At 41.6% G+C, this 23,287-nt stretch overlaps 1 protein-coding gene across 1 annotated transcript; it reads right to left on the bottom strand.

The window, feature by feature from the left end:
- Positions 1–857: 857 nt before the first annotated feature.
- Positions 858–13,034, bottom strand: LOC105451318 (WD repeat-containing protein 63-like). Its single transcript, XM_011691685.1, has 12 exons — positions 12,904–13,034; positions 12,156–12,587; positions 10,830–11,264; positions 10,071–10,319; positions 9,713–9,871; positions 7,139–7,470; positions 4,902–5,397; positions 4,577–4,810; positions 3,100–3,562; positions 2,509–2,786; positions 1,829–2,179; positions 858–1,138 (listed from the first exon to the last, which is right to left on the bottom strand). The coding sequence occupies exons 1-12, from the start codon at positions 12,952–12,954 to the stop codon at positions 896–898; spliced, it is 3,723 nt and encodes a 1,240-aa protein (XP_011689987.1). The 5' UTR covers positions 12,955–13,034; the 3' UTR covers positions 858–895.
- Positions 13,035–23,287: the final 10,253 nt, after the last annotated feature.

Raw genomic sequence — 23,287 nt, 5'->3', positions numbered from 1 at the left:
GAAAATAATTTTTCACTTTTCTATCTTAGACGTTCCATTTCCTTCGCTATCACGTCCTGATTATCGACATCATTCAATTACCGCGGTGACATTAGATCCTGCGACTTCCGGAGGTATATAAAAATACGCAGTCTTCTCTTCCCTCTGAGATATGGCGATAAGAGAATTGATTGGAATACCTTGTTCTCTCCCTACGGTGTACTTTTATATACCATTCGGTAAACTTACAAAATCAGGTTATATTTGTGGACTCTGGGCTTTACTTGTTTCAAAGGTGGCCATTACAGCCGCGAGTAGAGGTAGCGGTACTGATTAAAGGGATTAAAAGGAACCTCTAAGAGTAAACTTACGCGACACTCGCGCGCGCGCGCGCGCGAGAGAGAGAGAGAGAGAGAGAGAGAGAGAGAAAGAGGATACGTGGTAGTTACATTTTGCCAACAGCACTATTACATTAAGGACATGCATTATCAGAAATGCAATCAGAATTATGGATGTAATTTGAGAGTCAGAGGGCATTTCTAGGGAGAAAAATGGGGCTGCGAGCTCCGTTAAAATATATTGCACTACGACTACGTAGATTCGTGGAACAACGTCACAGAATTATGATACATCGCACGTAGTTATCTAAACTTATCAAAAATTGTTGCCCGCGTTCGAACTTTCGGCGTTCGTTTTCCAACGCGAAAAATAAATTGATACAGAATTGCTGTGTCATGCTGTGTTTAGCACATCAAATTAATCTTCCGCGCGCGCGCGCGCGCGGTAAATTCTCTTCTCTTCCCAGATCTAACGAGCGTGAGCGTATTCATACGAATCCGAGTTACAAATCTGATGTCTCAGAAATGAAGGAACACGAGTTCAGAATGTAAAATAGAGATGTATCTTCGTACATGTTTTATACGTTGCAGGCGAGACGTGATGCATCGTTTACAGTACCGTCCACTTTGCACGTCTTCCTCGGCCTGTTTAACTTCTTGAGTTCGATGTCCATCGATCTTCCCCTCGACTTCGCCTGCGCGAGTACTTTGCGCCAGTCGAACGTGCGTTCGAAAGGCGTGCTCTCTAATTTGGCCAGAGCCTCGGCTTGCACTTCCAGAAAATTGTATATAATTTCTTCCTCGGGATCGGCAAAAACGTCCTTTTAACGGAAAGAATAATTAACATCTCATGTCGCTGGTACACTTGTACTTTGAGATAAATGTTTTAATATATAGAATTTTTTTGTAAAGAGATAAAACTCTCTTTGTAGAAAAAAATAGATTATAAATTTTTTCTTCATAATATGTATAAGAAACGTTAGTTTGGCAATGTGTATGTATATGAAATCAAAATATTTATACTTCTGTATTACTTATTTTCTATTTTAAATAAAATACAGCATAAGCAAGACTCAGTTATTTTAAAGCGAGATTTAATTTAACGATAAATATAAATTTAAGACATTTTTGCAAAATCAAAATACAAGAAGAAAAGTGCCAGACAAGCAAGAAAGAGAGTAAATTAAAAATTATAACTTTAATTTCAATAACGATATTAGAAGCATTTTTAATTCACAGAATCTTCTTCAGCCGAAAAATAATAAATAAATAACGATTAGCAAAAAGGTAAATATATGTATAAAAGTAAAAATTACAAAAAAGAGACATAAAAAATATTAAAAAATAATATTTAATGTTTTACATATAGTCGGTATTATAACGTTTTACATCGTAATGCACATTTTATTCTAGCGCGCACGCGCACTTTTTATATATTATTTACAAAGTACTACGCCGCGCTAATTATTTGCAAAGGATGGCCGTAAGATTAATTGATTCCCTTGACGTACTTCTTTTCGAAGAGCGGTTTCCTTCCTAATGAACTCTTCGATCGTTAAGCGTCTGTCGGCCGCAGAGACTGCCGGTAAAGGCGGCAACAAAGTTTCTCTGCGCTCCCGCTGCTCCGGGAAGAGGAACACGATGGTTTCCTCAAAGATCCTGTCCTGCAGACTCAGGATCTCCCGTATCTTGCGCTTCTTTGTCCTCGCCTCCTGCCGCAACCTGAGAACCGGCGCGCGTTGCCTCTCGAGGACGTCCTTTCTCAGTCCTTTTTTCTCCAGGATCAGTCGTTGCATGCGCTTTACCTCCATTGACATCCACCGTTCCCGGGCTTCCTCGAGGAACTGCCAGGGCTTCCGACGCTGTGAATAGTACCGAAATTAACTTTAGCTCGGAAAAAGGAAGATCGCGGTTTCTTTCTCTCTCTCTCTCTCGTGCGCGCGCGCGCTCTCCCGCAGCACTGCGCAATGCGGGATGCTGCCCGGTACTGAATCGCGACCGACATACAGGGATTCGCGAGAGGCACCGTTATTTACGCGGGCCATTATATACCAAACGTTTCAATTCGCCCGAATGCGGTTATCCGCGCGGCGCGAACTGTCGCGCGCGGCCGAAGCGCGCTACGAATAGAAAGTCATCAAATTATTTATCGATGTGGAATATCAGATTGATCGGCGTGCAGTGTATATACCGCGAGCCTTGTAGGTGTAGTCGCGCGAGCCGCCGCATCGACCGCTTCAGCCTTAATCTTCTCCTCAGCTTCCAGTCGCTTCTTCTTCTCCTCCTCCATCTTACCGAGCTTCTTCTTCATTTCGATATCCTTGAGATTTGTCTCACGCCACGTTTCCTGCCAGGCTTGAAACTCGCTTATCTGATCATACGTAGAAATAGACAATCGTATACGGATGGGGTAGAAAGTACGAAAGAAATTTTTATTATCGTCAGAGCGGTGAAATTTACGGTAAGTTACTGTGGAAATAATAGAATAAGAGAGAAGGATTTTTTTGCGGACGCGACTCCCCATTAAGTTCCGATATATTTTCTCGTCTGACAAAAGCATAAAATTTTATGAAACGGGTGCGTGTTGAGATTCACATTCGTACTATGTGAAATGTACGTTTTTGTACGGCGTATCAAATGCATATAAGTATATTATTGATGCGCTAGGTTAATTGTTAATAAAACTTGGTTAATTATTCTAAAATATCTTTTTACAACGGAATAGTTTGGATTGATAATTTAGTACATTACTATCTTTACAATTTTTAATATATAATGAAACTTCTTTCATCTAATAAAGATACATTGCGCGCTCGCATGTGTGTGCGTGCGTGTGTATGCGTGTGCCCTTCGAGATATAAATTTTTGGTTACTTCGTCTAGACGTTTAATCGATATCGCTCTCGATATATCGCCGTCTCGCGCCCCTTTTTGTCTCACCCTTTGAACCTGTCGGTCGATGAACTTTTTCAGCCACTCGACGTCGCTGACGTCGTACGTCAGTAAGACACGCGGCGCCATGAACATCCTTAAGGAGCCGTTGAAGTCGCAAAATCCGATACACTGCGGCTCCAGCGGCAGCTCGTGCGTGTAGACGCCTGTAATTATCCGTCCGGACAGACTCTGCACGTAGCACGGCTCGTGGCTCTTAACTATGAGATCCCAAATTTCTACGGTGCCGTCCATTCGTGTAAAGATCAGAATGGTCGGACGTATAATTCCCCACGAGCACGCCGTGTATCTGCGCTTCGTAAGAGACGTGTATTACTATACATCAGCGGCAATCAGTAATATTAGATTTAAAAAGTATAACGTACTGTTATGTTCAAGCGGCTTCAAATAAATTGTTAATGTTGCAAGACGTATTTGAGAGTTGATTTTTTTAACAATTTTAAATAGAATATACGGTCTCTGTTTCTCCAGAATTAATAAAAATATATAGAGTTAATGATACAAAATGGACCGTCTGTCGAGTGTTTGAATCGCGGGAGGTATCGACTCGACAACGTTTCGATAATGACTGCTGCGGCGCGGACCGAGCGCGTGCGGCCATACATCGAAAATAGCTTTCATTAACGGAGTAGTAACGGCGCTGTAAACGCGGGCGCTGTAAACGTAAGTTATGATCGTATTGTCATGCAGATCATACCGAAAGTTCGACTCTCGCCGTGGAAATCTATGCGCGGCGCGTGAAAGCGAGCGGGCGGGTGCGGGGGCGCCGTCGCGTCGATGCTTGTGTGTCGGGCAATACGGAACGCTATCGTCGCAATTACATGGCTGTAACACCGCGGCAATTTATCGCGCGCACTCGCTCGTTATTTTTATTCCGCGAATGAAACGCGAACGCGAACGTGAAACGCGCCGCGCCGTGCCAGCGTGTTGCCGCCGCGTTTATGTATATTCATGACCATGTTTCGTTAACTCTCTCGCGATATTGACGTTTCTCCTCGAGGAGTAATTCCTCCTGCGCGCAATTCCGCGCGCGATCCCCGCTCGCCGACCGCGGTTATTTTAATGCGGTTATTTTAGCTCTCTTCCTCTCTTTTCCCTTTTATCACCGCGCCATCACTTTCTGTCTCTCTCTCTCTCTCTCTCTCTCTCTCTCTCTCTCTCTCTCTCTCTTATGCACACGTCGAGAATCACTTAGCGCCCGGGCGTTTACTCTGACGCGGAAGCGAAAGTCCGCACAGTTTGCTTTAGTCGGACGATACCCCCGCGCGAGTTCTTTTTTTTTTCTCTTTCTCTTTCCACCCACCCGACGTTGGACCTCTTCCAAATGAGCGGCTCGCCGAAATCGTCCCGCCACACGGCGAAGATCTTGCCGCCCACCGTGACCACCACCTGGTGATAATAATTGGATCGGACCGCGTGCGTAACCGGTCCGTCGTGCAGCCTCTTCGTCCAGAGCCACCGCGCCGTTTCGCGATTCACGCTCACGTCGGTCGCGAATTCGTAGCCGGTCCACGTTATGCAGCCAAAATCACCTGTTGCCCCCGTCGTTCACGCTTTATAATCCACTTTAACTTGCCGTTTGATATCAAATTAGATCGATCTTATTCAGGCGGGGGGAGGGCGGAGGGATTTAAGTATAATTAATTGTGTGTTTAATCTCTCTCTCATTTGAATTGCATTGACAGTTAATAAACTCGGGTTCCATAATCGCGTCCGTGCCGTGCACGTCAACCGGTACGGAAATTGAGTCGCGAGAGAAAACGTTACGCGCAAGTTTCCGCGCCTTACCCTCGACGGTACCGATGAGTATCTTCGGCTCCATGACGTAGTTCGCCCTCTCGATTATGGGCCTGTAGTACTTTCGAATTGTGAGATCGTCCCTTGCCACCAGGAACGGTTCGACCTGTTCCTTGCGAAACTTTGGATTGTACATGCTGAGAGTCGTTATCACAACCTGCCGGGTCTCGTCCGGATATTGAATCACGAGGATATAGTCGGGCCTGAAGACGCGATCGAGGATCTTGAGGGGCGACGCCGCCGGCTGCGTCATGGATCTCGGGATATCCGGATGAATCTTCTTCTTCCGTCTGCTGCGAACTTGCCGAATATCCTTGTCCGAAGGTTGCCATCTTTCAGACCGAAACGTTCCTCGTTAGAAGTAACAAAATTATGTCTCAACATTGTCTCGTTAATAAAAAACGAAACAATGTTAAAATATAAAGGTAGTTATTAGAAGAGTGGCGCGCTTATTTTACGCGACGTATTTTCGCAAACCGAAATGTCTCGTACAACAGAAAGTAAAATTTTTATATGGTCGACGAACTAAAATTAAATTTATTATAAAACTTTTATTAATCATTTGCTCGGATTTTGTTCGAAAATTTATTGGTGCAAATTCGCGCAAATAAGCCCCTTTCTCTCAAGCGCGAGGCGTGGAATAGGGTGTAATCTCGTAAATATCGTACCAATTTCGTATCAAGTGAGGAAACAATTCACTCCAGTATTGGATCTACATAGCCATTGTGGCACGGCCGAAATGAAGAGCGACTCCTCCCCCCCCCCTTCCCGTCGCACTCCCGACTGGGCGCGCAGAGAGATCGACGAGACCAAGGAGCTTGAGAGTTAGGTCCGGAGGACCTACTCTCTCTCTGGACGGGCGAGGCGACGCCGGGAAGGGTTAGAAGCGAGGGCTGAATACCGATCAACGATTATAGAGGGATGGTCTATCCATTTTCGGACCATATAAACGCCAACTTCGGAGAATCGAGGAGCGACGGAGAGTCAAGTCGCAGGACCATTACGGTTCCGCAGACCGGGAGAGTTTCTCGTGAAGGACGAGGGAGGGAGAGGGGGAGGAAGCGGAAGGCGGTTCGTCGTCCCGCGTCCGGAGCGGAGGACTCGAAAGGCAGGAGAGACGGAGAGGGACTCTCGCTCTTTAACGTTTTGCTTGCGACAAGTTTCGCACCCGTCGAACATTCGAAGTCGCTAACTTCCAGTCTCGGGAGATACGAGACGGGACTCGGAGGGCCGTCCTCGTGGTTACCAATTGCTGGCTCAGGTCGACATCGGAGCCCGCGGCCATCATACGCTCCCGGCGATACGTTCGATAGTTGTTCTTGCATTTTTAAGAAAAACGACGTGACGTTTTCCCGACGATGCCGACGATGTCGTGAAAAGTGAAAGATAAGGAAAACAATCGTCCGCGCTCCCGACTACGTTGGGAATATTCTCTTGAATATTCTATTTCTCACTCTTGCGAGTCGCGCCGTAGTTCGTATAGGAAAATTCGACGAATCGACATGGATTCGATGCGACTCCTCGAGAAAGAGGGGTCACGTTTGGTTCCTTAACGTTTAATCCTTAACCGATGGAACTATTCGAGCGACGCGACAGGAATATCGATATCCGTCCGTAATTCTCACAGGATTGATAATACTGTCAATACCCAATATTGAAGCCAAATGAATAGGAATTACGTAGAACATATTTAGCAGCGAAAAATAATACATATAAATTTTTATAAGCTTTTTATATGAAAAATTTCTCTTTTAAAGTTCTTTTCGAAATTCTCAAGTAAATTTCCTGCGGATGTATATCAGTAGAATCACTCAATCCTCATTACAGTGGCGTAAATCGTATTTACGCAAAATGAGTCTTATACTACATTTTTTCCAATTATTTATACATTGTAAAAAAAACATTTTTCTTTTATGTTTCTAATTCATTTCATTACACACCGCTCTTGAATACAAAAGTATTCTCATCAGTAAATTAAGACTTATTCAAAATAAAAATGTCATACTTAAGAGATAAGAGCATCTGTTAAATAATAAATTAAATAGTTGGAGAACAAAAAAAGACGATGCTTACTTAAGATTCCAAAAGGCGATTGTGCCGTCTTGGCTGGCGGTTACGAACTGACGACTTAGGTCGTCCAGAGACGCATCTTCCGGCAGGGACCAGATCCGGCCGTTTTTGTCGATCCGGTGATGCGAGGGCACCCAAACTATCTGGGTGATGCCCGCCTTCTGGCTGTACTTCAGGGCGGACATCGCCGTCGGGCTGATCAACGACGTTGCCGTCGTCTCGCGCATCCATGTCATCAAGCTCCTCATCGCGATGCTGTACCTCACTTGGGCGCCTGTCTGCGCCACCACCGTCTCCACCTGCTCGATTTTGCCGGGAATGTGCCAGATGGCGATCTACGGCAAGGATATGGATGGATTTTATCGTCGTCCGTTCACGTCACCCCTCCCCTCCCCGCGTCTCGTTTCGTTGTAACCTAAACTTTTGAGTTTCACGGTCGCAGCTTGTAACGGGATGTTTTCCCATACGTTTCCGCAGACGCTTCTTCTCGTCTAAAATTTGCTAATTTCAGCTTACAAATAGTGCCAGGCAATTAAGAAGATATGCGCGCAGCTTTTAGTTTAAACAGTAGAGCGTTGATAAAAATTAGGAATATAAAATATATATTCATTAACAAAATTAGGAGTTGCTTTGTGCAAAAATGGGAATCGGCCAAATCATTTTTGGCGTAGCTAGAATTTTTTAAGTGACCGAAAGGGTGGTTTATCGAGCACAAGGATGCCTTTCGATGCGTGTATTTGATCGAAATATTTTGCATTTGTATTGTGGCACTTATGGATTTATATGTTACTCCGTGCGAAGCTATAGAAATGGGACAAATCATTTTTAAAAATTCGCTCCAGGAACGTTTCAAACTTCAACCAGCTGAAGTTAGCATCCCATTTTTTTAAATTAAATTAAAAATTGTTTAAAAATCTTGTTCTAAACTATAAAGAACTCTTCGTTTCTTCAACATGAAGCGGAAACTTGAATCAGAACTATGATTTTAATGTTGGGGGGCTGTGTGAAATTAGCACTCTAACATTAAAATTTCATAGTTCTGATTGGAGTTTCCGCATGATATAATTTTTTAAATATAATTTAATAATTTTATTTTATATTTAACCTTATTTTAATGCTTATTAATACTTCAATAAGACACTATTAGTATTTTTGTGCGTCACGTAAAAGCGCTAAATTAAACAAGTTACATAACCGAATTTTGGAACCGTTCATTCTGTACGCTTTTTGTCGTTTTTTATCAACATTTTATTATTTTTATTAATAATATTTTATAGCTGCAGTATGTAGTTTATATTTATTGAATGTACGTGTTTTAAACCTGTTTCTCGTTTTACATTTTTAGCTTTTGATATAAGTTTTTGTAGATATATCGAATTAAAATCGACACGAGCCAAAAATAGTAACATAAAGCAAAAATAGTAACATAAAAAATTTAACAATATACTGTACAATTAGGAATTTTTTTTGTTTTGACATCTACTCGATTGCAGAAGCATTCTAATCCGTTGAAGGCTGTTTAATCTCTAGCTCTTTTTAAGCATTTAGACATATCCGAAAATTACTTTATACATACAGTTCAAAAATACGCAAGCAGCGTATCTACTTAAAAAAATATACAAAAAGTTCAACATTTCTTTTTTATCGGCCTTCTTTTACTCAATCTTCGCAACGGCGCGTTATCACTCACGTTCGTCGCCTCGCGTCTTGTCTAATACGCACGTTTCACAACACTCGATTGCCCGATCGGCGACCTGCAGTGTCCCCGGGTTGCAATCTGATATCCGAACATTGTGGAACATCGAGAGGAGCGGCGAGAGGATGCGTCGCGATGGATTAATGGAGACAGGTGATCCCGCGTTTGCATATACGATATTCGCGTTACGTTCGTTGTTCACGTCCGCCATGATTGCCCGACGCGCGGCACTTTTCGAATTTTCACGTCGAAAACGCGCGCGGCGCGGCCCGGTGACACACAACTCGGTGTATAGCGCCCGGTGGATGCCGCGGCACCGATCGCGATGTGTTTTTCGATATGTGTGATTGATATCGATCGTATTCCATCGGATTGCGCACATTCGTAGGAAGAACTTGTTTACGAACACGCGTGTGTCGCGTTATTCATTCACAGGTATATGACATGTCAAGCGAACGCGCATGCATCCGAGTGCGCCAGGGGGCGGGAGGAGAGGATCGCAGTAACGGGTTAATCGTTTGAAAAAATATTTATACGACGCTTTTGCTGTCGAATTATCTCTCAATTTTGTTTTATCTTAATTCTTGACTGTGACTAGATCATTCTTGTCTCGTATTCTATTGGATATAATAAAAAAGTCGTCCCACGTATAGGTAAATGTAGTACACAAAACAGCAATAAAAAAATCAACAATTTTTCAGATCTTTCATCGTTGTCAAAAATCTGTTGTAAAAAAATGTATAATATGAATAATCTTGAAAAAACTAAACTGAATACCTGTTGGGTCCCGAGTAATCCATCAGCTACCGCCAGTCAAGGATTGATTTCTTACCAAAAAAAATGTGCTGAGATAGGAAAAATATAAAATTTATTTTGATCACCTGGCCATTTATGCAGCCACCTATGATGATGCTACTATCGATGGGGCAGACAGAAACGGATGTCACTTCTCGTGGACATTCGAGGATTAATTTAGGTGACAAACAGTCGGTGAAGGACCATATTAGTACTCGATTGTTGCCCTCGCAGGCTAAGAACACCTGTTCATGAAAAACGTATAATTTTATAAATTATATTACATTACGATTGTACAATATTACGTGCGTGTGTTTTTGTCAATAGAAAAATATGTTCCACACTAATAATAAAGTTTCCTTTGTGATTTAAAAAGCCAGATTAGATTAATCTTACGAATGAAATAGATATAATTTTTAAAAGTAATTTGCGATATTGTCAAACCTCGTCGTAAGTTTTGGGACCTATTAGATGCTCGCCCTTCGCATGCTGCGTGTAAGTAGCTATCGCCGTACCGGTCCAGAACGGATGCCAGCAGAGATCGTTGATAACTTTATCCACAATGATCTTTCCGTCGTAGTAGCTCTGATGCTCTTCGTAGCCTATTGGCACCGGTGCCTGCGTGTCCTTTTCATTGCGCACCAGATTTGCATAATCATTCGTATATATATCCCATGTGGAGTTCATTAAAACCTGTGATAAAATAATTAAATTGAAGATAACTGCTATCTATTTAAACTCTCTTATCTTACTCTTAAATCTGAATCAATGGATAGTCACTGATTATCAATTATTTATTGAATGCATCAGTCCCCAGTATGTCACTGGTAATCAGTGAAATTCAACTTCATTGTCTCCCGGAAATCACTAATAAATAGGTGCTATGAATAATTGCTATAATCGTTGACAAATCAGTGGACTTCCCTGTTTTCGCTAATTGTACAGCGGATTCGGTTCAGTTTCACTTATTCATTAATCATTAGCAATACAAGGCGTTACTTACTCAGTCAATGACTTTTCCATTGGAGTCAGAGAATGATTTAGAGAGTAGAAAAAATTAAATGTTTCAATAACTAATCTCGTAGTTAAATTATGACAAAATATACATTATATTCCAAGTATATTTATATTTTAATTATATTTTATGTTGTATTTAACTATGCATTATTTAAAGTACTGTAAAAAAATCAATAGATTTATTACCTGATCGCACATTTCGTCGGTGCAGCGCTCGAGGAAATCCTTCAAGGACTCTATCTTCTCTTCGGTGTAAGTAGACAAATCGACTGTCTCGTATTCGTACAGATATTGGTACCAGGAATTGACGGGTATCGATGGCGCCGTTTGCGCCTCGTTGTGCCGTACGATCGGCGTCACTTGCGTATACCTGCTTACCAATTTACGCCGTACATTCTCAAATATTTGTCGGCCATCCGGAAGCAGCGCGATGTACCCGTCCCTCTGATCGTCCGCCTTCCTGTCCACGAGATTTATCGGCACGTTCAGCAAATCGGCGGTAGACACGACCTGATAGGTAATTAAATGCGAAAGATATGATCGGCCCGGTGGTGCATCATCGACGGCGGCGGAGTGTATTGCGCGAGCCATACAATATATCTCCCTCCACGCGGGGCACCTCTCACAAATACGATTAAACAATCGCGAGCAATTGATTTATAAACTGCTTCTTGCCCAATCGAAATCAGAATAAAGTGATTAATAAATAATTTATTGCGATCTGTGAATGTGCCGCCGCGCCGCGCGATATTATTGTCGATTCGCCGCAGTTGGTATTTATAGAGGCCGGATTAATAGAAATTTACGATAATCGCTGTAATACCGCGCGGCTTAGAATTCAACGAACTATCAATATTCACGCTCGCACAGTCATGCGTGCGAATCGTGCGTTTGGTACTGCACACTGTCGTAAACGCAATAAAAATTTTCCAAAATTTTCGGCCCACGTTTATGCGACGCTCGATCGAACAGATATGCAAGTCGCGATTGAGAAGTTTCGACGACGCGACGGCGCGACGGCGGACTGAAAAGTGACGCGACAAGTCGTTCGACAGAAGTTACGAGAACACTCGAGTCAGAATCCAGCCAATGCTGTATGCAACATCGTCTGTATATTATATCATAATTTTTGTCAACAACTGAAGAATTTCCTATATATACATCTAATTTATTTATTTTGAAATTAAAATTAAAATCAAAAATTGATTCAAGTGTAATTTCAACGATTTTAAGATTACTTTAAGACAACTTTAAAGATTAATTTTCTCAAGCTTTTAAAAATATTAAGTTAGATGTTGTTGCACTAAATCCTCTAATTATTTATTAGAGTATTGTATTTTTCTTTTGCAGTTTAATAAATGATGCTTTAATCAATTTTTTAATTCGTCGGAAATAATAAATTGACCAGATTCATGATTCTTTAATGCTATACCGCAACTGCAACTTTTAATGTCCAAAACCAGAATTCGGTGACTCTTTAATGAATCGGTGATTCTTTAATGCCTTGCAAACCTCAATCTCGAACAGCGGCCTCGTGTTCCTGACGACGTCGGCGTCGACCTCGGCACCGCCGCCCAAGTCGCGCCACTGGCCGGCAGATTTGTAGATCGCGTTTCTCACGCGATTCTCATGCTCCGTCCTTTGCTCCTGTATGTGTCTCACCACGGCGTCTCTGCCCTCCTCGGTGAGGACGATGTAGAATTGGGCCTCTTCGACCAGGGACGGCGCGTAGCCGATGAAAATTTTCTTGTCGGGGAACGCGTAAATCTCGTCCTTCACCGGCAGGAACTCGCTGCTTTCAGAGTGCAAATCTATATTGTCCTCTATGACGTCCTTCCTAACGTGCACCCACGGATATTCCGCGGTGACGTCTTCGCCGATGATGCAGCCGACGATCTTCTGCGTCAGCGGCGACAAATCGATTCTCGCGAGGCCCGGTATTCCCTAAGATTAAATCGACATAAACTTAACTTGTGATATTAATATACGTTTCCTTCTCTGCTAAAAGGAGAACATCTCATCGCTTTTGTAAACATTTAGTGAAAATTAAGAGTAAATTGAATTCATTAGATATGTCAGATATACTTTAAATAGATTTAAAACTGACTGACAGTTTTTATTTCTTGTTCAGATATAATTTCGTAGAACTCTTTTCGCGCGCGTGCGAATTCCCTTTTAAAATCTTACGTTCGATAGAACAATTCGATAACTCGAAGTTTTGAAAATAGAATAAACCGCTGGCACGCGCTGAAATATTCACCATCGACACGGAATATCGAATTTTCTTCGACGGCTCCGCGGTTATCTCCATCGTGTCAAATTTCGGAAAGTCCACTGACGGCCGGGAAGTGGTGTAAGCATTGAGTTCATGCACAGTTCTCCGTCTTCCCATTGACGGTTCAGCCATTTCTACACTAATTTTCTTCTTTGCCTCCTTCTCCCAATCTTGTACAGCTGACAGAATAATGAAACGGATAAAGTAACTTACAAGTGTCTTTTAAGAAGTAAAAAAAAAATACTAAATAAATAAATTCTCTAAATTTTAAAATAATATTGCAGGGTTTTATCTATTGAATAAATTAATTATGTCGTTGTGATATTAAGAACTTTTTGATTAATAAACTTTGAAATGGCAAATTGATCAAAATAATACAAATATTCAATCGGTTTATTTTAACAGGTTATTCAAATACGTCGGTCGACGTATTTGTCGGATTCGCATGATTCACATTTTAATAAACCAAATTCAATAATCTCTTTCATTATTTCTGGCCAGCGCGGCGCTTTAAATCGCGTCATTCATATTCGAACATATTTACGGTCGGCTAAGTTTACGTTTGTTAACACAGTGCGTACTTCCACCCGACACGCATATCCGATACGCATCATCGATCTTCGTTCGGCGCATATATAATTTTAACCTATTTGTTATGAAGTTTCAATATTTCTACATTTCGACGTTATATTCCGACGTTGTTCCTTCGAATGCAGCACGGTGTACGCTTTAACGGAGCGTTATCTCCATTAAAGGGAGTGTTTGCCTTCCGGCTAACAATACGAGAAACATTTTTATTACACGCAAATTCAAAAAGAAAAAAAAAATATATACATATTGCAAAAATGCATCAAATCTTTCGCGTTTATTATTGTTTTAACTTTAGTTAGTTTTCCCCTGAAGAGAAAGTGCCGAAGTAACAAGCGAACGCATTAAGATATCCGTTCGATACCGGTCGGTCTAAGGAACACGTGCACACATGCATTATTAACGTCAAATGTATCATGAACTATTCATCAGTTATCATTATGTCAAATTTTCTCTCTCTCTCTCTCTTTCTCTCGGGGAAGGAACTATAACCTACGCGGTTTTTTCTCCTCTTCCCATTCCCGTTCGCCAGGTCCCTCCTCCTTCTCCGAGTCGAGGGACTGTTCCACTTCTTCGAAAAAGTCATCGTCGTGTCTGTATTCCCGCTCGGTATCGACCTCGCGAGACTTTCCATTCCCCGTCATTCTTTCCGCATCTGCCTCGCGCGCCTCTTCTTCCATGATGTAAACTGCCCGCTCGATTATTTCACGTTTCCGGGACTCCCCGTTGATGCGATCGACGTGCGTGCGAGGATGCACGTACAGCCACGTGCGTTTCTAGATACGTACTATGTATATACGTAGTGTACGTGTACGTAACACGTAATGCGCGTACGAATCGATACGACGTGAGGTGAATGTGACCCGAGTGCCGCGATACGAGATGAAAGACAGAAGAAATCTTCACGTTTCGAAACGGCGAAACGAGCGCGAATTTGCACTGCAGGGTTCGAGCCCAGCCCGGCGCGGTGTAACAATTTTTTAATCCGCACTGTATTAACACCGCAGGTAAAAAAAACACGCAGCTGACGACGCACGTCGAGGCTTAACGAAATTTCAAGTCGGGTACATTTGCAGTTTGATTGAACATTGAAATCTCGGGTTTCATCGTCGGAGCGCTTCTCCCTCCTCTCCCCCTCCTGTCCTTTCCGTCCATCGTTCGTATAGCGCGAAGTGGATGGATGTTTCGGAATATCAATTTTTTCCCTCGAAATTTTTATGTGCGAACGCGAGCGGCGAAGGCGATTTAATTGTTTTTATATCAGGCGAATGAAAACGGGTCGCCCGTGCACTTAACCCACTTCAATATACCGCAGATATTGTCGACGTTATAACGGGACGTTTTGTAACCCAATGAGCAATTTAATTGCGCGGCGACCGGCTCGTCGTCGTTTAAATGAGATACACCGACAATTGATAATATGAATACTATAATATTAAACGATATATTTATCGTAATAAAAAAAATGATAGTATCAGGAAAAGAAAGTATAAAATTCGTAATTAATAATTTTGCAAATTTTAGTAGTCTTTACATCGCACGAATATTTGTCATAAATTTTGTAATTTTTGCGATTTTTGTTTAAATATAAATTATTGCTCAAAGAAGCGAAACTTTCTTTATTCGAATTTTTTGAAAGATAACGCAATTGCAGCGCTTCGGCTCGTATAGTATGCCGGGATTGTAATTAAAAGGTTTCCATCGGTCGATTGTTGAAACGCAATTACGTCTGGCACAAAATATTATTCGTTTGCCAAAGCAAACTTTTATTCGTCAAATGTAATAAATTATTATAGTAATATGAATCCGACGCCGATAACGTACTAACGAATTCGGCAATACCTTTATCCAAATAACCAGAAACAATGTAATTAGCATTAATTTATAATTCATGTAACGTTTTTGTCGAGAAAGCTTTTCTCAATTGTACCAGTATAATACTGATTTTATGTTTACAGAAAATATATACATTACCGTTTTCATTTTTTAAGTTCCCGAATACTATTGAAAATAAAATTAAACACATTTTTGCACGTTTTTTGTGTATTTTGGCAACGTAACAATAATTTGATCTTTCACTTTCAACTATAAAATAACAAAAATATTTGTCAGATTGATATATTGCTTGAAAAACTTCCAATTTTTTTTCATCAAAAAAATCTCCCTTTGCTTTTATTATAACTTTACATATTTTGCACATTTTATTAATTAATTTTTTTCCGGTGCCAGACTTGTGGTACGGTCTGCGGACCCACTTTTCTCATCCGCTTATCACTCAGGAAGATTTATTAACAAAAAAGATTGTAAATATTCCAAGCAACGTATTAAGCAGTGACAGATATTTTTGTTATTTTACAGTTAAAAAGAGATTATGTCACTAAAATAACAAAAATTATTCCAGAATATTTGTTCCAATTTATTTTTAAAGGTAGTATCTGGTATCCGGCAACTTATTGTATATGTCATTTATGCATTTGGCAAATGCAAGAAGAGAGTTAGATATGTATGGCGGAAATATTAAAGCGACTTTAAATTCCCTGTTTTCAACCGAATTTATAACTCATCGTTCGCGATACGGCAGCGAGATAAACGTCCTTTACACTTTCATACTTTGCATACATCTTAATTCCCTGCCACTGAATGTTATGATTGCGCCAGGCAGGGTCGTTCCCCGCGTTAAATACGAGACAAATATTTATCCAAGATTATGGCGACGTAGATAGACAACTTCATTCAGCACGCGATGTGGGATATTTTCCGTGAATATAGGTATACGTATTTGTACAAGTACGTATACACATGCACATTTCGAATAGACAGGTACGGGTTCGCGCTCTAATTGTCAGCGAAATTTATGACTTTCGCGAGAATACGCGAGCGCGCGCGCGCGCGCAAGCGGGCCGGGGCTCCAAACAATGCGCTTGGCTTGTCAAATAATCGACAAATTCAAATGCGCTGCATTTACGTGTGACGGATTTAACTGTATTGTCACGCACAATTAGAACATTGTCACGCCGACATGCGTTACCGTGTCCGCATGATGCGACGCTTGTCCCCGACTTAGTGAGTATATTTATTGAGTTGGAAACGCAAATAAATAAAAGCGAGAAGGAGGAAAAATGAGAGGAAAGGTAACGTGGATCGTTGAAGGAGTTCGAGGTTGAGGAGGATCAGTAGGAAAGCTGCGTTGAGATCGATAAGAATAAACTAACGCGAGTACGCACTGATAGCGCGTGTACTCTAGCGTCTAACAAGATCTACAAATCGCTTACGTTCCGAACGCGCGTTATTTGATGCGCACTCAAAACTACTCCTCCCCCCTCCCTCCGCGTTATATATTACATCATTCTACTTCCGAGTCTTCAAGTATTCATAACGCGCAGCCATTAGAAGTAATAAGTATCATTTTTACGACTTATCTCTGCGTTTTCGATTCCTTTTGGCGCGCGCCGCGTGCCGAGCACTTTCCTGAAAAATGTATCTTGTACCCGGTGCATGTCGCGAGTCGTAAAAGAAAAAAGAAGTGCCGGTCACGCTTTTTTAAGGGCGTTCCGTTAACGGCAGGCAGACAGTTTCGCGCACAGAACGATATTGCGTTGCTCACAATTTCGCGACTTTTTTTATATTTGAGAGTTTCCTTATATCGCCCTTACTTACGCGCCGTAAAACGGCGTGTGTTACGCCGTAAGACGGATCAGTTTCCCGCGAAAATGGAAACTTTTTGACTGCCCGCGTTTCTATCGTTCACGTGTCCGTTGCGCGAACGTCGAATGCTGGCACGTATATCCATATCAATTGACGTGTTTTTTAATAGAAAAATTTTCAATTAAATTATTACTATTTTCCGCGCGGGCGTGCGTATACGCGACGACCGCGTATTTTGTATGCGCTTCGACGATCGTTATTTTCCAGCGTTTGGACGACGGCGGGAGCCCCGGTAATCGGGCGATTCGCACGCCCGTTGGAAAAATAGATTCCGGCGTTTAGACAATTTGGCTTCGCGGCCGGGCCGTACGGCGATTAATCAATTGCAAATATATACCGCACATAGATTGGAAATACACGCTGCCTATTTCCTGTTTAATCGAATCAAATTGAGATGGTATTTTCCCTGTGTCCGGTCGCCCCATTTATCGAGCCGAAATGTCGAGTGGCGCTTTCCTCTCCTCGCCCAATGTAGAACGTAAACGATCCGAAATGCGCTCGCTGACGATTGATCGATCAAAGGGAAAACCGCCAGGAAGTTGCTCGCTATTTTTGGCTTAACAAGAAATGCAGAAAAATAGTTAGCGCGAGCGAAATAAAAGTCTTTTTAGACTCATTATCCAACCGATATATGTATTCAATGCAGTCTTGGCTGTAAGTACGAAGCGTCATCGATTAATTATTTTCTTGAAAAAGGCGGTAATAAAAATCAAAAGAAAACTGACAAAATATTAAAAGTGTTATAAAAATAAAGGTTATATTATAACGATAGGAGCTGTTGAGCCAAGCTAGGTATAACGTGCTAATAATCTTATTTTGAACTGTGGTGGTAAACAATCTGTAATATTATATAAATACTGGAAGTACAATACAAATTATCCGAGACGTTTCGACTCTTTTACGTAGCGGTCATCCTCAGTGGGAATATAACGAATTAAGTTTATTAAATAACCAACCTTTGACATGAGCCTTTCATAATTCGTCAAATTTAAATTTAAAGATTATATTATTTTTCAATAAAAATGCCTTTTAATTTATTCTTCGTTAGATATAAAACGTTAACATCAATTTGTAAGGGTGCTTTATACTTATATGGCCAAGATATTAATATTTTTGCAACATCTAATTACGATAATCTTTTCTCGTAAAAACAAGTACATTCCTGGCACTTTCAAATTATATCACTATTTCCTGTTTCATGTAAATATTTCCATACACACACACACAGCTCTCTTACTATTATTTTTATTATAATATTTCTGCGCCGTTAAATTTATCACTCATAACGCCACAGGAAGCTAAAGATAATTTACTTATAAACAGTATAAAGAGGTAGGAAAGAAAGAAAGAAGAGATAGAGAAGGGAGTATACTTTAAGTGGCACTTTCTCTCGCGGAGATACAAAGGATGTTCCGTTGCAATGGAACGGATGTTAAAACACCCGGAGTTCTACAAGAGCGCGCGTTTACTGCCGCGTTTATTTCGAAAATTTAGAATAGAGCGCTTTTTTTAAGTCCCGCCGCGCCGGACGGAACTTTTACGCTGCTTTTGTAGTAGTCGGCGCGGCGTACGAGGGGGGGGAGGTGAACACTTTATCGTTCTAGCTTTTATTCGGCGCACTCGTTCGCCCGGCGCGAATTCGCAGCTCCCTGTGGATATAGAGAATCGCCGGGACAAACGGTGCGGCGCGGCGCACAAGCGGTGCATTGAAAATATTGGGTTGTTTTTAACGCCACCGTTCATCCCGGCGACATGAATTTTTACGACGATCTGACAGCCGTGAGATTTTCATATGAAAGCCGTCTCCCGTTGAGCCCACTAGAAAATTATTTGAGATATGGGATTTATGTTTGCGCGTGAATTTTCGGAAAAGGCGCGCCGCAAACGGTATATAAACGCTTTGACAAAAATATATATCAACTCTATGCTTATTACAAGATATTTAACAATATAATTTTTCACAGAAAAAGATTCTATTTTCTGTAAAAAATGGTAACAGAAAAATTTATGTAACAGACAAATTTTGAAGAGATACACATGAATAAAATCATTTTCTTTTTTTGCAATGATGTAATATATTTATGTATTATATTTACTGTATAACAAATGTATAATAAATTATGTATTATTGTATTATACATATTATTATATAAATTGTATTATTATACATATTATACATTACTATAGTAATATAATAATTATATGCTCGTAATGTATACGTAAATTATTAAAGTTATTTAAATCACAAATATTCTACACGGAAAGAACAGTTTTGTTGAAGTTCTGTCGAATCTAAAATAGTCTAGAATAGTCTAGAAACACTAAAAATAATTTTATTGGATAATTAAAATAATTATGTAGAACAACTAGGACAATTAAGTTGATTGTTTATCAAAACTTGTCAAGAGTTTCTTGTAGCATTGCTTATCATTGCTTAAACATTCTACATAATTATGTTGCTGGTTTAACAAAATTACCTTCAAATCTGTATCTAGTTAAATTTTTAGGTACTTTAGCAAAATCGTTCTTTCTCGTATATATTTATAGTTACAGTTCATGCGCTAATTACTCAATTTCTGATTACACAGCTACGTAACTATTCTGACAGGATTGCATATCGTACGAACCTTTACTTCGTTTATTTCGCTCGCGGTAAAGGTTTTCCAAAATTGAATCGTTCCTATTCCGCTGCGAAAACAGACAGATCGCGGTGTCCTCGCTCGTTGCTTCTGAAATTTTCATTCGGGGCGCTTCGGCGAATGTCTGACGCGGTGCGACGAGCCCGGAATATAGCGCAGCAACCGATATACAACCGAACAGACGACCGATTTAATCTCGTCCTGTCACTCGCCATCGCGCGCGCCGACATTTTAGCAAGCGAGTCGCGCACGCTCTATTTTCATTTTCATTATGAATAATGCCGAGGCAGTTATATGTAAAGCGGTATAGTGCAGCGTACTATGTGCTGAAATTTTGCATAACATCTTTTTATCTGTAACGACAGCAATCGAGCGGAAATAATGATCTTCCGTATTCCAAAGAGATTTGTCCCATCGGAAAATGCTACAATTTGTTCTATTTTCGCTTCTGTCGTATTGAATTAATCGATTATTTTTTTTTATAAAGTCGCTTTAAAGAGATTATATTTTACCATAAATGAGAATATAGCGAGAATTCTTCAAAACATTTTTAACACAAAACATTAATATTAGCTAGATGACAGTCCAGATTTCGAACTAGATTTCATTGAAGTCGAATAAAGTATAAATAAAAATGTGGGGAAGAGTCGTCATGCCGGGAAGTAGAGAAATTCGAGTTTAGAGATGCCTGAATATTGGGCTAATAAACTTTTGCAGTTTTGTCGCCAACAATAGAGAGTTTCCGAAAAGGCTGAATAAAATTACCAGTTTATTAATATCAATGTAATCACGTCAATCACGTGAGAGGTATTTCAATTTTAACAATTAGGTAAATGGCATCATATCGAGCAGTAATTGATTTTATATATGTACAGAAATATGTGTTTAAAATGTTTACATATATGTAGAATGAATTATTAGTATTAGACTGGCAATTCACCGAACGATTAAGAACCGATCAGAAATCATCTATTCATCTAAATTATCTGTTCTGTTGCGTACACATATCAGTCATCTTACATGCAAAGAATGTCGGAAAACTTATGCTACGACGACAACGATCGGTGAGCGTGTGCTTTGAAAAACTTGCTGCGCGTTCGAACCGCGTGGCCGGAATAAGACCAGCGTGCATTTTACGGAGGAAGATGCGAGCGATATAATCCTGAAAGTCGGGATGCAACGACGGCGATACGATGCAAAAGTGGAGCGACATGGTTGTAGCCGTGGTAGCGAGGGTTGGGTGGGATTCGTGGGGCAGGAGGGGGGAAGGGTTAGATAGGGGTGGTATCGCATCGTCGGCTCGTAAAATCTCATGGGTTGCTGTCTCGGTATCGGAAGATGTCTCGTGGGCGAAGTAAGAGCGGCGGGGTTGGAACGAAGGTAGACGCAGCGACGACGACAGGGTGAAAAGGGGTGGGGGAGGCGGAGGAGAAGGAATGTCGCGATGTATATTCGATCTGAGTGAGGTAAGTCTGATCGAATGGGCAGGATGGCGGTCCATCACAATTTCACATTTCACGAGCTGCTGCTACCGCTGTTGCTGCTGCTGCTGCTGCTGCTGCCGCAGCGAGCGGAGCAACGGCATTCTGCCGCATCTGCCGCTCGCTCGCGGCAGCGATTTCCAGGCGCCGGAGTTCCCCGGCGCTGAGCGGATATTTTTAAGGGAAAGCCCGTCGACATGCCGACACGCCATATCCCCGGCGCGTTTTCCCGCGCGCAGAAAATCTCTTTTCGCAGCCTCTCGGCAGAAGAAGTCGTCGTCGTTTTTCGAAATCTAATCCTGTATTTCATCCCGCTCGTCCCCTGCTAAACTCGCGCGCGTAAAAATCGCGCAAATGGAGACGAGAGAAAGAGGTAATTGTTCCTGGAGTAATCTCTATTATTTAATCCGAGTGAGTTGTGCTTGTTTTATAAATTGGACGCATATTGCATTCGTATATACGTCGCACAAATGCGAACGGAGATAGATTTATGTACGTATGTAGAGTTCACGTATATGTACATGCATTATGTATGTGTACATATGTATATACGTGAATGTAAAATACTGCTTTGCGCATTGCGATTCTGTGCCATTTCATATAAATTATTGGTGCGGTTTAACCTGCTTTAACATATCTATTCTGTCAATAACAAATCATAATGAAAGTAGATTTTTTAAAATTAATATAGATAAAAAGAAATTAACTGAATTTTTTATTTAATAAAGAGATAAAAAACAAAGACAGACTCGCGTAATGACAATAAAGTTTAGGATACAAAAAGAAGAATTGAGATACAGGAAACCGTTTAAATTCTATGAATAAAAATTCCCGAGCATCCGAGTGTAATTCTCGTCTTGCGATATTCCTATACGGTTGATTACACTGCACACACACAAATAGGAAAACAGGTAGATATCTCGTTAATGACGGGAGAAAGAGGAGGCCAATCCCCGATCATCGAGATGGAAGCCGGATCGCGTAACACGATGCGTATCTGCGACGACGCGTAAGCCCGATTTACTTATCGGCGCTGCGAGGGCCCCGCCGGTCGTAGGATGCAGGCGGATGATGCATATCGGGTTAACGAGAGAACGTGCAACCGGGAGAAACGTGATTAGAGCGCGCGGGTGGAGGGTCCGTGCGCACAGATGGACGACGGTTGGTTAATTTTCAATTAACCGAGGGAGCGAACGAGCGCGCGCACAGCCTCGCACGCTCGCCGGGACGGGGGTGACCGGATTATATCCGACGACGGCGATCGGCACGTCGGATAGCCAGCCAGGTGACTGCCGACCCTAGGCCTGTGTGTAATGTACATCCCTGGGTGTACACTACGCGCGTATAGTTGCGGGCTCCTCTTTCCGATCGCAGGCCTCTCCCCAGGATTGATTGGACACAGCCGTGCGCGCCGTACTCGATTAAATCGTCGCGCGAATACGGATTCGCGCGCCTCCCCCCTCCCTCCCTCTCTCTCTCTCTCGTTCTCTTGTTCCGTGTGTATCTGTCCCTATCTCCTCCTCTTCCTCTTCGAAATGCCCCCCCCCCCCACCTCCCCTCAAAGCCGAGTCTCTTCAAAGCGCTCCGCGCGCATCATGTCGACGTAATCGCTAATTCATCGAGGGCTCGTGATCGGCGTCGCTATCATCTTCGCGTAATACCGCTAACGAAGTAAGCGGGGGATGTGGCAGAAGCTATAACGCGATATACGCATTACGCGCGACACGACGTGTTGCCGTTATGATGCCGTTTACCTTCGTTTCCCATCGTTTATTAACGATGTGCAGCGATACGTTCGGATGCTAAATCTATAATGCAATAAGAGTGCCTGTTCTTTAGCATTTATTTATAAGCTACCAAATTTTTTGTCAACATCAGTTTTAACTTTATCGATTTTTCTTTTCTTGAATATACAACTAGAATTTTTTCTCGGTAAATCAGACAATTTAACTCAGT

The sequence above is a fragment of the Wasmannia auropunctata genome, unplaced genomic scaffold (assembly GCF_000956235.1).
Source record: "Wasmannia auropunctata unplaced genomic scaffold, wasmannia.A_1.0 LD336053.1, whole genome shotgun sequence".
NCBI classification, from domain to species: domain Eukaryota; kingdom Metazoa; phylum Arthropoda; class Insecta; order Hymenoptera; family Formicidae; genus Wasmannia; species Wasmannia auropunctata.
Note: the sequence above shows the minus strand (reverse complement) of the source record. Positions and strands in the feature narration are given on the sequence as shown.

Coding starts and splice junctions, on each gene's coding strand:
- LOC105451318 (XM_011691685.1), bottom strand. CDS start 12,954: ATGGAGATAACCGCGGAGCCGTCGAAGAAAATTCGATATTCCGTGTCG. Junction 2,180..2,508: donor CTACACCTACAAGGCTCGCG/GTATATACACTG, acceptor TACTATTCACAG/CGTCGGAAGCCCTGGCAGTT. Junction 1,139..1,828: donor AAACCGCTCTTCGAAAAGAA/GTACGTCAAGGG, acceptor TTCCGTTAAAAG/GACGTTTTTGCCGATCCCGA.